The sequence below is a fragment of the Spermophilus citellus genome (assembly GCF_964194105.1).
Source record: "Spermophilus citellus genome assembly, chromosome: 10".
Lineage (NCBI taxonomy): Eukaryota > Metazoa > Chordata > Mammalia > Rodentia > Sciuridae > Spermophilus > Spermophilus citellus.
The window spans coordinates 32,516,582-32,531,648 of record NC_138197.1 but is presented as its reverse complement, the minus strand read 5'-3'; the positions used below and the strand labels follow the sequence as shown (position 1 = coordinate 32,531,648).

The 15,067-nt window shown below is 35.6% G+C and overlaps 1 protein-coding gene across 1 annotated transcript in view; it reads left to right on the top strand.

Moving 5' to 3' along the window:
• Positions 1–13,727, top strand: part of LOC308658151 (antigen WC1.1-like) — a gene marked incomplete at both ends in the record, with an annotated part of 116,331 nt that extends 102,604 nt beyond the window's left edge. The window contains one exon of the mRNA XM_081310776.1: positions 13,609–13,727. Within this exon, the coding sequence (XP_081166902.1) occupies positions 13,609–13,727 (119 nt within the window). The remainder of the gene's footprint in view (positions 1–13,608) is intronic.
• Positions 13,728–15,067: the final 1,340 nt, after the last annotated feature.

Below are 15,067 nucleotides of genomic sequence, written 5' to 3'. Positions count from 1 at the left end.
CACAAAATTTCTAGTCTAGGTGCCTAGGTCTTTGATCCATTTTAGTTGACCTTTGTGCAGGCTGAGAGATAAGGAACCTGTTTAATTCTACATACAAATATCTACTTTTCCAAGCACCATTAAAAAAAACAGGCTTTTTTCTCCAACATATGTTTTTTGTTCCTCTGTCAAGTATTGGATGAAAATATCTCTTTGGGATTTTTCTGTTTTCTATTCTATTGCAATGGTCTTCATGTCTGTTTTGATGTCAGTACCATGCTGTTTTTGTTACTACAGCTCTCTCCTTAGCTAAACTAACCAAAAAAGAGAGAAGACCCAAATCAACAAAATTAGAGATGAAAGAGAGTGATATCATCACAAACATTTCAGAAGTCTAGAGGCTCATTAGGAACTATTTTGAAAATAGTTTTAACTATAAAATATAGAAGATATTAACCAATTTCTAGGTAGAAATCAAATCAACAAAATATAGAAAACCTAAACAGACCAATATCAAGCTATGATCCTGAAGCAGCAATTAGAAGTCCTCCAACAAAAAGAAGCCCTACCAAATTATTACGAAAGAAATTATACCCATCTTTCTCAAATTATTCCATTCAATAGAAAAGGAAGAAATATTTCCAAATTTATTCTATAAAGCCAGTATTACTCTTTTACCAAAAAAAAGACAAAAACACATCAAGAAAGGAAAACTACAGACCAATGTCCCTGAGTAACACAGACACAAAAATCTTCAATAAAATATTATTAAAGCACATTCAAAGACACTTTAACAAGATATTACAGAATTAAAAAGTGGGTTTCATGTGAGTGAGATGCAGGGGTAGTTCAACATATGGAAATCAATAAGTTTAATTCACCAAAAATACATCTAAGAATAAGAATCACATGGTCAGTTCAATATATGCACTAAAAATGATAAATTCCTGTTAAAACTTTTAATGACATTTTCATGACATTTACATGAAAAAATAGGGATAGAAAGAACTTACCTCAACATTATAAAGGCTCTGTATAACAAATGCAAAGCAAATTTCCTATTGAATGAAGAAAAACTAAAAACATTTCCTCTGAAATCAGGAACAAGAAAAGGATGTTCACTCTCACCACTCCTAGTCAATATAGTTATTGAAACTAAAGTCAGAGCAATCAGACAACAGAAGAAACTAAGAGATACAAATATGAAAAGAAGTCAAATTATCTGTTTCCTGAAGAAAGGATCCTGTATGTAGTATACTCAAACATCTCATTAGAAGAAATCTAATACTGATATACAAATTCAGGAAAGTAGGATAGAAAATTATCATCCAAAAATTAGTACCTTTTCAGGCTTGGGTTGTACCTCAGCAGTAGATTGCTTGCCTACCACATGTGAGTTTCTGGGTTCAATCCTCAGCACCACATAAAAATAAACAAATAAAATAAAGGTATTCTATTCAACTACAACTATATATATTTTTTTAAAGAATCAATACCTTTTCAATATTCCAATAATAAATCTGAGAAACAAGTCAGGAAAACTATTCCACTCACAATAACCTAAAACAAGGCACTGGTTATTTTTTATCTTGAATCTTGTCATTTTAACTGGGGTAAGATGAAACTGCAGTGTACTTTTTATTTTATTTCCTTTATTGTTAAGAATGTTGAACAGTTTTCTCATATTTGTTGTCCATTTTCATCTCATCTTCTAAAAAATATCTGTTCAGATCACTTGCCCATTGACTGATTGGGTTACTGGATTATTTTGATATTTACATATTCTGGATATGAATCCTCTGTCAGAAGAATAAGTGGAAAGAGTTTTCTCCCATTCTTTAGGATCACTTTTCAATATCTTGTTTCCTTTGATGTTTGAAATTTTTAAATTTGAAAGTGTCCCAATTGATTCTTGGTTTTATTTATTGATCTTTGGGAGTTTTTTTAAGGTATCACTGTTTGTGCCTGTGTATCAGAGAGTTGGCCCTATGTTTTCTTCTAGCAATTGTAAAGATTCTTTTCTAATTACTAGGGCTTTGATCCATTTTAGTTGATGTTTATGCAGGGTGAGACAGAGGGAGCTCCTTTCATTCTTCTATATATGGTTATTCTGATTTCCCATTTGTTAAAAAGTCCATTTAGTCAGTTTTATTCACTGCTGTGGCTAAGAGACCCAACCAGCACAATTGTAGAGGAGAAAGGGTTTATTCAGGGGCTCATGGGTTTCAGAGGTCTCTATTTATAGACAGCAGGCTCAATTCATTGGGGCGAGAGGTGTGACTGAACATCATGGTGTAAGAGTGTGGCAGAAGAAAGCAGCCTGCATGGTGATCAGAAAGAAGAGACAGACTCCACTCTCCAGATACACAATACATACCCCAAGGTCATGCCTTCAGGAACCTAGCCACTCAACCCACATCCCACTAGCCTTCAGTTACCACTCAGTTAATCTCCATCAGGGGAATAATGCAATGATTGCATTAAGGCTCTTACAATCCAATTGTTTCTCCTCTTGTGTTGTCTCACACATGAGCTTTTGGAAGACACTTCACATCCAAACCATAACATTTATTTTTTTCTCCAATGTGTTTTTACTATTTTTCTCAAGAATCACATGTCTATATCTGTGTGGGTTTATCTCTGTGTCCTCTATTCCATTGACTTTAATGTTGCTTTTTATAAAAATGCCATTCTATTTCTGTTAGTACAGCTCTGCAGCATAATTGGAGCATGGGAATTGTGATGCCTCAGCCTTGTTCTTCTTGCTCAGTAGTCCTTTGGCTACTCTGGATCTTTTATTCTTCCATATGAATTTTAGGACTGATTTTTCTAGTTCTGTGAAGAAAGTCATTGATATTTTGATTGTGACCGATTGAAACTATAGATTGCTTTTTGTTGTATAATCATTTTATCAATATTAAATCACTTTTATTAAATCAGCAGCAATTAGAAGTCCTCCAACAAAAGAAGTCCTAACAAATTATTAAGGGAGAAATTTTACTCATCTTCCTCAAATTATTCCATGAAACATAAAAGGAGGAAACACTTTCAAATTTATTCTGTACAGCCAGTATTACTCTTACACCAAAAAAAAACAAGACAAAGACACATCAAAGGAAAACTACAGACCAATGTCCCTGAATGACACAGACACAGTAATTTTCAATAAAATATTACTAAAGTACATTCAAAGACAAGCTAACAAGATAGTACAGAATGAAAAAGTGGGTTTCATGTGAGTGGAATGCAAGGGTAGTTCAACATATGCAAATCAATAAGTTTAATTCACCAAAAAATACATCTAGGGATAAGAATCAGATGATCAGTTCAATAGATAAAGAAAAAAACATTTGATAAATTTTAGCTCCCATTCATGTTAAAACTTCTGAAGAAATTAGGGATAGAAAGAACTTACCTCAACATTTAAAGGCTATGTATAGCAAATACAAAGCCAACTTCCTATTGAATGAAGAAAAACTTGTTCCTCTGAAATCAGGAACAAGAAAAGGATGTTCACTCTCACCACTCCTGGTCAATATAGTTATTGAAACTAAAGTCAGAGCAATCAGACAAGAGAAGAAATTAAGGAGATACAAATATGAAAAGAGGTCAAATTATCTGTTTCCTGAAGAAAGGATCCTGTATGTAGTATACTCAAACACCTCCATCAGAAGAATTCTAAAACTTATATACAAAATTAGGAAAATAGAATACAAAATTAGCATTCAAAAATCAATATCTTTTCAGGCTGGGATTGTGTCTCAGCAGTAGAGCACTCACGTAGCTCATTCAAGGCCCAGGTTTCAATCTCAGCATCACATAAAATAAACAAATAAAATAAAGGTATTGTGTCCAACTAAAACTAAAAAAAGTAAATATTTTTTAAAAAATCAATACCTTTTCAATATTCCAATAATGAATCTGCTGAGACTAAAATCAGGAAAACTATTCAATTCACAATAACCTAAAACAAGGCTATGATTATTATTTATCTTGAATCTTGTCATTCTAACTGGGGTGAGATTAAACCTCACTTTTATTTCATTTCCTTTATTGTTAAGAATTTTTAATAGTTTTTTTCATATATTTGTTGGCCATTTTCATGTCATCTTCTGAGAAATATCTGTTTAGAACACTTGCCCATTGACTGACTGGGTTATTTGAGTTATTTTGATGTTTACATACTCTGGATATGAATCCTCTGTCAGAAGAATATGTGGCAAGAGTTTCTCCCATTCTTCAGGCTCTATTTTCAACATCTTGTTTCCTTTGATGTTTGAAGTTTTAAAATTTGAAACTGCCCCAATTGAGTCTTGGTTTCATTTCTTGAGCTTTGGAAGTTTTATTAAGGTAGTCACTGTTTGTGCCTGTGTATTGTAGAGTTGGCCCTATGTTTTCTAGCAGTTGTAAAGATTCTTATCTAATTACTAGGCCTCTGATCCATTTTAGGTGATGTTTATGCAGGTGAGACAGAGGGAGCTCCTTTCATTCTTCTACATATGGATATCCTGTTTTCCCATTTGTTAAAAAGTCCATTTAGTCAGTTTTTTCACTGCTGTGACTAAGAGACCCAACCAGCACAATTGTAGAGAAAAAAATGGTTTATTCGGGGGCTCGTGGGTTTCAGGAGTCTCTATTTATAGACAGCAGGCTCAATTCATTGGGGCGAGAGGTGTGACTGAACATCATGAAGGAAGAGTGTGACAGAAGAAAGCAGCCTGCATGGTGATCAGAAAGAAGAGACAGACTCCACTCTCCAGATACACAATACATACCCCAAGGTCATGCCTTCAGGAACCTAGCCACTCAACCCACATCCCACTAGCCTTCAGTTACCACTCAGTTAATCTCCATCAGGGGAATAATGCAACGATTGCATTAAGGCTCTTAAAATCCAGTTGTTTCTCCTCTTGTGTTGTCTCACACATGAGCTTTTGGAAAACACTTCACATCCAAACCATAGCGTCTATTTTTTCTCCAATGTGTGTTTTTACTGTTTTTGTCAAGAATCACATGTCTATATCTGTGTGGGTTTATCTCTGTGTCCTCTATTCCATTGACTTTAAAGTTGCTTTTTATAAAAATGCCATTCTATTTCTGTTAGTACAGCTCTGCAGCATGATTTGAACATGGTAATTGTGATGCCTCAGCCTTGTTCTTCTTGCTCAGTAGTCCTTTGGCTACTCTGGATCTTTTATTCTTTCATATGAATTTTAGGACTGATTTTTCTAGTTCTGTGAAGAAAGTCATTCATATTTTGATTGGGACTGATTGAAATTATAGATTGCTTTTGGTTGTATAATCATTTTATCAATATTAAATCACTTATTGAAGAACAACAGATGCCTGTCCATCTTCTATAGTCTTCTTTAAATTCTTTCTTCAGTGATCTATAGTTTTATTTTAGAGGTCTTTCAACTTCCCAGCTAGGTTTATTTTTTTTCTTGTTTGTTTGTTTTTGCTTTAGGTTATTTTTTAATATTTTATTTTTTAGTTGTAGTTGGACACAATACATTTATTTTAATTATTTTTATATGGTGGAAAGGATCGAACCCAGGGCCTCACACAAGCTAGGCAAGCATTCACCACTGAACCACAACCCCAGCTCTGTTTTAGGTTATTTTCAGTGGAATACTTTTCTTCATTTTTTGTAAGGTTTACTATTGGCATATAGCAAAACTATTAATTTTTGTATGTTGATCCTGTTTTCTGCTACGGTGATGTATTTATTTATGAGCTCTAAAAGTCTTCTGATGAAAATTCTATGTATAGAATCATAGCATCTGCAAATGGACATAATTTGACTTCTTTTTCTTATTGTATCCCTTTAATTTCTTCCTCTGTCTATTTGACATAGCTAACATTACAAAAACTATATAGAATAGGAATGGTGAGAGTATGAATCTTTATCCTACTCTAGATTTTTAGAGGAAATGCTTTTATTTTCTTACCATTCATTTTGATGTGATGTTGGGTTTGTCATGTATAGACTTGAGAAGATTGAGATAATTTTCTCCTATCCCTAGTGTCTTCACAGATTTTAACATGAATGGATGCTAAATTTTGTTGATGAATCTTTTTATGCATCTACTGAGTTGATTATATAATTTATGTTCTAAATTCATTTATGTGATAAATTACACTTACTGATTCACATATGCGGAACCAACCTCTGTAAAAAAATTATTTTTAAGGAGGCACATAACCAATTATTTTTTTTAATTTTTTATTTTTTTTATTTTTTTCATTTTATTTTTTTTTATTGGTTGTTCACAACATTACAAAGCTCTTGATATATCATATTTCATACATTAGATTGAAGTGGGTTATGAACTCCCAATTTTACCCCAAATGCAGATTGCAGAATCACGTCGGTTACACATCCACATTTTTACATACTGCCATATTAGTGACTGTTGTATTCTGCTACCTTTCCTATCCCCTACTATCCCCCCTCCCCTCCCCTCCCATCTTCTCTCTCTACCCCATCTACTGTAATTCATTTCTCTCCTTGTTAATTTTCCCATTCCCCTCACAACCTCTTATATGTAATTTTGTATAGCAATGAGGGTCTCCCTTCATTTCATGCAATTTCCCTTTTCTCTCTCTTTCCCTCCCATCTCATGTCTGTTTAAAGTTAATCTTTTCTTCCTGCTCTTCCTCCCTACTCTGTTCATAATTGCTCTCATTATATCAAAGAAGACATTTGGTATTTGTTTTTTAGGGATTGGCTAGCTTCACTAAGCATAATCTGCTCTAGTGCCATCCATTTCCCTGCAAATTCTATGATTTTGTCATTTTTTTATTGTTGCGTAGTACTCCATTGTGTATAGATGCCACATTTTTTTTTATCCATTAATCTATTGAAGGGCATCTGGGTTGGTTCCACAGTCAAGCTATTGTGAATTGTGCTGCTATGAACATCAATGTGGCAGTATCCCTGTAGCATGCTCTTTTAAGGTCTTCAGGGAATAGTCCAAGAAGGGCAATAGCAGGGTCAAATGGTGGTTCCATTCCCAGCTTTCCTAGGAATCTCCATACTGCTTTCCAAATTGGCCGCACCAATTTGCACTCCCACCAGCAATGTACAAGTGTACCCTTTTCCCCACATCCTCACCAGCACTTCTTGTTGTTCGACTTCATAGTGGCTGCCAATCTTACTGGAGTGAGATGGTATCTTAGGGTGGTTTTGATTTGCATTTCCTTGACTGCTAGAGATGGAGAGCATTTTTTCATGTACTTGTTGATTGATTGTATGTCCTCCTATGAAAAGTGTCTGTTCAGGACCTTGGCCCATTTGTTGATTGGATTATTTGTTATCTTATTGTCTAATTTTTTGAGTTCTTTGTATACTCTGGATATTAGGGCTCTATCTGAAGTGTAAAAAAGTAAAAATTTGTTCCCAGGATGTAGGCTCCCTATTTACCTCTCTTATTGTTTCTCTTGCTGAGAAAAAACTTTTTAGTTTAAGTAAGTCCCATTTGTTGATTCTAGATATTAATTATTGTGCTATGGGTGTCCTATTAAGGAATTTGGAGCCCGACCCCACAGTATGTAGATCGGAGCCAACTTTTTCTTCTATCAGACGCAGAGTCTCTGATTTGATATCAAGCTCCTTGATCCATTTTGAGATAACTTTTGTGCATGGCAAGAGAAAGGGATTCAGTTTCATTTTGTTGCATATGGATTTCCAGTTTTCCCAGCACCATTTGTTGAAGATGCTATCCTTCCTCCATTGCATGCTTTTAGCCCCTTTATCAAATATAAGATAGTTGTAACTTTGTGGATTAGTCTCTGTGTCCTCTATTCTATACCATTGGTCCACCCGCCTGTTTTGGTACCAGTACCATGCTGTTTATGTCACTATTGCTCTGTAATATAGTTTGAAATCTGGTATCGCTATACCGCCTGATTCATACTTCCTGCTTAGAATTGCTTTTGCTATTCTGGGTCTTTTATTTTTCCATATGAATTTCATGATTGCTTTATCTATTTCTACAAGAAATGCCATTGGGATTTTGATTGGTATTGCATTAAACCTATAGAGAACTTTTGGTAATATCGCCATTTTGATAATGTTAGTTTTTCCTATCCATGAACAGGGTATATTTTTCCATATTCTAAGATCTTCTTCTACTTCTCTCTTTAGGGTTCTGTAGTTTTCATTGTATAGGTCTTTCACCTCTTTTGTTAGGTTGATTCCCAAGTATTTTATTTTTTTTGAGGATATTGTGAATGGAGTGTTTTTCCTCATTTCTGTTTCAGAAGTTTTGTTGCTGATATACAGAAATGCCTTTGATTTATGCGTGTTGATTTTATATCCTGCCACTTTGCTGAATTCATTTATTAGTTCTAGTAGTTTCTTTGTAGATCCTTTTGGGTCTTCTAGGTATAGAATCATGTCGTCCGCAAATAGTGATAATTTAAGTTCTTCTTTTCCTATTTTTAGGCATTTAATTTCTTTTGTCTGTCTAATTGCTCTGGCTAGTATTTCCAGAACTATGTTGAACAGAAGTGGTGAGAGAGGGCATCCCTGTTTTGTTCCATATTTTAGAGGGAATGCCTTCACCTTTTGTCCATTCAGAATGATGCTAGCCTGAGGCTTAGCATAGATAGCTTTTACAATGTCAAGGTAAGTTCCTGTTATCCCTAGTTTTTCTAATGTTTTGAACATAAAGGGATGCTGTACTTTGTCGAATGCTTTCTCTGCATCTATCGAGATGATCATATGGTTCTTATCTTTAAGTCTATTGATGTGGTGAAAGCATTTATTGATTTCCGTATATTGAACCATCCTTGCATTTCAGGGATGAATCCTACTTGATCATGGTGCACAATTTTTTTGATGTGTTTTTGTATTCGATTCGCCAGAATTTTATTGAGTATTTTTGCATCTAGGTTCATTAGAGATATTGGTCTGTAGTTTTCTTTCTTTGAGGTGTCTTTGTCTGGTTTCGGAATCAGGGTGATATTGGCCTCATAGAATGAATTTGGAAGAGCTCCCCTCCCTCTTTTTCTATTTCCTGAAATAACTTGAAAAGTATTGGTATTAATTCTTATTTAAAGGTTTTGTAAAACTCCGCTGTATACCCATCTGGTCCTGGGCTTTTCTTAGTTGGTAGTCTTTTGATTGCTTCTTCAATTTCATCCATTGATATTGGTCTGTTCAAATTGTGTGTATCCTCCTGACTCAGTCTGGGCAAATCATATGACCTAAGAAATTTATCGATGTCTTCACTATCTTCTATTTTATTGGAATATAGGTTTTCAAAATAATTTCTAATTGTCTTCTGTATTTCTGTAGCATCTGTTGTGATATTGCCTTTTTCATCCCGTATGTTAGTAATTTGAGTTCTCTCTCTTCTTCTCTTCGTTAGCATGGCTAAAGGTCTGTTGATCTTATTTTTTTTTCAAGAACCAACTTTTAGTTTTGTTAATTTTTTCAATAGTTTCCTTTCTTTCAATTTCATTGATTTCTGCTCTGATTTTAACTATTTCTTGCCTTCTGCTACATTTGCTGTTATTTTGCTCTTCCTTTTCTAGGGCTTTGAGATGAAGTGTGAGCTCATTTATTTGTTGGTTTTTTCTTTTTTTGAGGAATGACCACCAGGCGATGAATTTCCCTCTTAAAACTGCTTTCATTGTGTCCCATACATTCCAATATGTTGTGTCTGTATTTTCATTTATCTCTAAGAATTTTTTGATTTCCTCCTTTATGTCTTCTGTAACCCATTGATCATTCAGTAATATATTGTTCATTTTCCATGTGATGTAGGATTTTTCTTTCCTTCTTTTATCATTGATTTCCAGTTTCATTCCATTATGATCAGATAAAATGCATGGTATTATCTCCACCCCTTAATATTTACTGAGGGTTGCCCTATGGCATAATATATGGTCTATTTTTGAGAAGGATCCATGTGCTGCTGAGAAGAAAGTATATCCATTTGATGATGGTTGATATATTCTATATATGTCAGTTAAGTCTAGGTTATTGATTGTGCTATTGAGTTCTATAGTTTCTTTATTCAACTTTTGTTTGGAGGATCTGTCAAATGGTGAGAGAGGTGTGTTGAAGTCACCCATAATTATTGTGTTGTGGTCTATTTGATTCTTGAACTTGAGGAGAATTTGTTTTATGAATGTCGCAGCACCATTATTTGGTACATAAATATTGATAATTGTTATTTCTTGTTGGTGAATGGTTCCTTTTAATAGTATATAATGTCCTTCCTTATCCCTTTTGATTAACTTAGTCTTGAAGTAGATTTTATTCAATATGAGCATGGCCACCCGTGCTTGCTTACGAGGACCGTGTGCATGGTATATTTTTTCCCATCCTTTCACCTTCAGCCTGTGTATGTCTTTTCCAATCAGATGTGTCTCCTGGAGGCAGCATATTGTTGGATTTGTTTTTTTAATCCATGGTACCAGCCTATGTCGCTTTATTGGAGAGTTTAAGCCATTAACATTCAGAGTTACTATTGATATATGGTTTGTACTTCCAGCCATGTTTGATTATTTATCCTTTTTTAAAAAAATTTAGTTTGTTTCTCCATGATTATCTTTCCCCTCGCCCTCTGTCTTTACTGAGGCACTTCCCACTGGTGGTTTTGGTTATTGTTTTTCATTTCTTCCTCGTGTAATGTTTTGCTCAAAATGCTTTGTAATGCTGATTTTCTGGCTGCAAATTCTTTTAACTTTTGTTTATCATGAAAGATTTTTATTTCGTTGTCATACCTGAAGCTTAATTTTGCTAGATACAGAATTCTTGGTTGGCATCCATTGTCTTTCAGTGTCTGAAATACGTTGTTCCAGGATCTTCTCGCTTTCAGCGTCTCTGATGAAAAATCCGTTGTTAACCTTATTGGTTTACCCCTGAATGTAATCTGCCTCCTTTCTCTTGTAGCTTTTAATATTTTCTCTTTGTTCTGTATATTGGATATCTTCATAACAATGTGTCTTGGCGTTGGTCTACTATACTTTTGTGTGCTCGGTGTCCTGTATGCATCTTCAATTTGTATATCTGTTTCCTTTTTTATTTCTGGAAAGTTTTCTGTAATTATTTCATTCAGCAGGTTACTCATTCCCTTGGTTTGAATCTCTGTAACTTCTTCTATCCCGATGACTCGTAAGTTTGGTTTTTTTATGTTATCCCATAACTCTTGGATGTTTTTCTCGTGATTTTTTACCAGCCTTTCTGAGTTGGCTAGACTCTTTTCAAGATGATATATTTTGTCTTCATTATCTGACGTTCTGGCTTCTACTTGCTCCACTCTGTTAGTGATACTCTCAATTGAGTTTTTAATTTGGTTTATTGTTTCCTTCATTTCTAGAATTATTGTTTGATTATTTTTATAATCTCTATCTCCTGATAAAGATGCTTAACTTCTTCTTTTATCTGTTTATGTAATTCATTCTCAATGTGTTCTTTCGCTGCTTGAATTTGCTGTCTCGTATCCTCTTTAAGGTTCCATTCCATCTGTCTAAGGTGTTCCTTGAGTTCTTTATATGACCATTTTTCTGATGACTCTAGGTCCTCCTGAATATTTAGGCTGTCCTGCATTGTTTGTACTCCTTTTCTTCCTTGCTTTTTCAAGTTGCTCATGTTACTTCTTGTTCTGTTTGACTGCTGAGTTACTGTTTACTCCTATAAATTAATTTGATGCTTGGGAGGAAAGGTATTAGAAGGGAAGGGAAGAAGTCAGTAAAGAGAATGAGAGTAAGCAGGTAGAATTCACGGAAGGGGGAATAAGAAAATTGAAAAGAAATGAAAAGACAAAAGAAGAAAAAATAGGAAATAAAAAAAGAGGAAAAAATTTTTTAAAAAAATTAAAAAAATAATAATAAAAAAATTAACATTAAAATTAGAAGAAAAAATTTTAAAAAAAATTGTAAAAAAAAATTAAAAAACAACAAGAAAGAAAAATGAAAATGAAATTAAAAACCCAAATCAAAAAAAGAGAAAAAAAAAACTAATAAATGTAGTCTTAGAGTTTGATTAACTTCTCTTCCAGTAGGTGGTGCTGTGCCCACCAGGCCAAGTTTCTCCTGTCAATACGCGGGAACCAATCACTGTGCAGCAGCTCCTCCTCCCAGACTGGGCGAGTCTCCAATCCTGAGTGCCTAGGGCCTCCTCTTGTGTCTAGTCACTTTCCCACCTTTCCTCTAGCCAGGCCCCTCTCACGGGTGCCGCTCACCACAATACTGGCTACATGCCAGGTTTGCTGCTCCCGGGAGCCCTGTTTTCATGAACAACTGGGCACACTCTCCCAGTTTGCCAATCCCTCAGACCCTAAGTTTGTAGAGCTTGGGGCTGAGAATCCTCAGCGAATTTTACTTGCCCTCTGGTAGCTACGCTCCCAGTAGCTGGTGCCAGAGACCTCACTTGTCAGTACTGGTGAGAGTGGTAGCCGGGAGTTCCACGCCACGGGTCCCGCGCCACGTCTGATTCCCTCGGTCTGGCTATCGCGCTCACGGGAGAGCTGGGAGGGGCCCTTAAGGTTTCCCCGATGTGTGGAGAGGGAAGGCTAGGGAATTACACACCTGTAGCTGCAGGTTTCAATGAAGTTATCTCCTCCGCCGCAGTCTGGTGACGTCAGTTCTCTGCCATGGTGGTATCTCTTGCAAATGGCGACAGTTCGTTTCCCTTTGCCGGGTGACCAATGCAACGGGTGGGTCCTTACTGTCTCTCCCAAGCCCCGTTTCAAACCTGTGGCCACTACCTATGAAGGCTGGGTTGGCATTTACCTCCGTAGGATCAGAAGGGCCGACCAGTTGTGTTCAGCTGGATGGATTAGTGCTAGGTCACAGCTGTTTGTCTGCAGGAAGCAGGCAAACGGGAGCTTGAATTCAGCTGATCCGGGCTCAGTGTGTGTTCTGAGAGGCCCAGACTGATCGCCCCAGATCCACGTCAGTTCAGCATTGCCTAGTGATCCTGAGCAAACAGAATTTAGATTGTTTACGACTCCCTATGCCCGCACAGCTGAAGAGGTCAGAGACTTGATCTCTCTGTGCCCGCCGCCATGTTGGAAACCATAACCAATTATTTTCATTACCATTTCCCACTTTAATCCATAATGCAAAATAGCCTTAAGTAGAGATATTGAAAATTCCTATGCTAGAAGAATAATTCTCTTATTGTTTCAAATAACATATGGTGTCATATTTTAGATGTGTGCTTTTCACTTGTGCATGGTCATGTGGTCCATGGGAAAAGGAAAATATTGAATTCAATAAACTGCCCTTCTTTGTCATCTTTCAAAGTACCCAAATTGTTGTCATGAATACTGTGAAGGAAAGTGTGGTATGTTATTGAGGTAAGAGGAACTGAGGGAGGTCATCTTCTGCCTGGAGTGCTTAAGGAATCAGATCAGCCTGGTGTGGAAGAGGGCACTTGCATCTCTTTGCCACTCCTCACCATTTTTAACCCATCCTCCTTCACATTGTTGAAATCAAGACATTTGCACAGGACATAGTCAATAAGATATAGCTCTATCACTCATTCCAGAAAAGTCCTGGTTCCCCATAGATATTTTGAAGCCACTCTACTATTCCTTTCATTCTTCAAGAGGACTCTGGACTTTCATTTGTGTCATCACTGAAACCAGGATTCTCTTACTGTTTCAGGCATCTCTCCTCAGTCTCTCAAAGAAGCTGACAATTCTAACATGGAAGAGACAGCATCCTTATTGGTCCTGAGACAAGAAGACACAGGATATGATGATGTTGAGCCTAACACCTTGTAGTGCTTTTTTTTTTTTTTGTATTTTGTGTAACTAAGTCTTTAGATAACTTCTTATGATATTGTTTTCTGATAAAAGAGAGTTCTGTCTTCTTCATTACTGGAAAGTTTCTATATATATCTCTCATTTACAATAAATACTCTGCCTCAAATACCAGTGTCAATCTCTTAATTTGAATGCATTCACCCCCAGCAATCTCAGAAAATTCCATGTTCAAACTCAATGGATCCCATATAGGATCCCCCCACACTGCACACTTGCTTCTGTTAGATGAACAGAAGTTTATTATTCTCTTGAACAGCATAAAACTGGAATGCGGTCCGAACTAAGATGTTGGTCTTATGAAAATTAACTTAGAAACACCTATCTTAATATTCAAAAACATCCCATTCATGCTTGAATAAAACCCACATTTAGTAATTGGGGAATATCAGGTGGATGGAAAATGACAATGTTTCTCTTAATTTTTCATGGTTTTTCATAAAATATCAATAACTTGATTCTACTACAGCCTATTAGTCTTTTACTCCAATGGCTTCTTCTCCTTTCTTGTTATTCCACAACTCTCTAAATCTCATCTTTCTCCATAAAATTGCATTGTTACTCATTTTTGTATCATTTTTCATTGCTCTCTACTCCTTTCTCTGGATATCTTTGTTTAAACCACAAATAATTCTAACCACCAGAATCGCAAAAGATTCTAAGTGGCTAAATTTACTGTGAATTATTCCCATCCCAGATCATACTCACATATTTATTTGAGTTGGAAAGGACTGAATAAGTGAGCCAAACTCTGAAATTCTGTATGCTAGAGTCTCATTTCATCTATAGCAAGTTTTTCAAAATTCAGATATTTGCATGCAAACAAATGAATGTTTCCACATCTCCATTCTAACTGAATAATTTTAAACCAGGATTTTACTTACTCTTTTTTGTGATTCCTTCCTTTTCCTTAATGATTTTTTATTCTGTTTAATTAAATCTTTTGTAGTTGTAGATGGACACCATGCCTTTTTAAAATTCATTTATTTATTTTTATATGGCGCTAAGAATCAAACCTAGTGCTTCACACATGCTAGGCAAGTACTCTTCTACTGAGCTACAGGCCCAGTCTCTTCTGTTTTTATTAATGCATTAGAGTTATACATAATAGTGTGATTTATTTTGACATATTCATACTTGCATTTAATATAGTTTGCTCTATTACCATCCCCAGTTCTTCTCTCCCCCTCCTCTCCTCCTTTCCCCTGCTCCCCTGCCTCTATCTGCTTTTCTCCCTTATGTCTTTTCGGGTTGTGTTTGGTACTTCATAGATACACATAAAGGTTGAATTTACTCTAGTA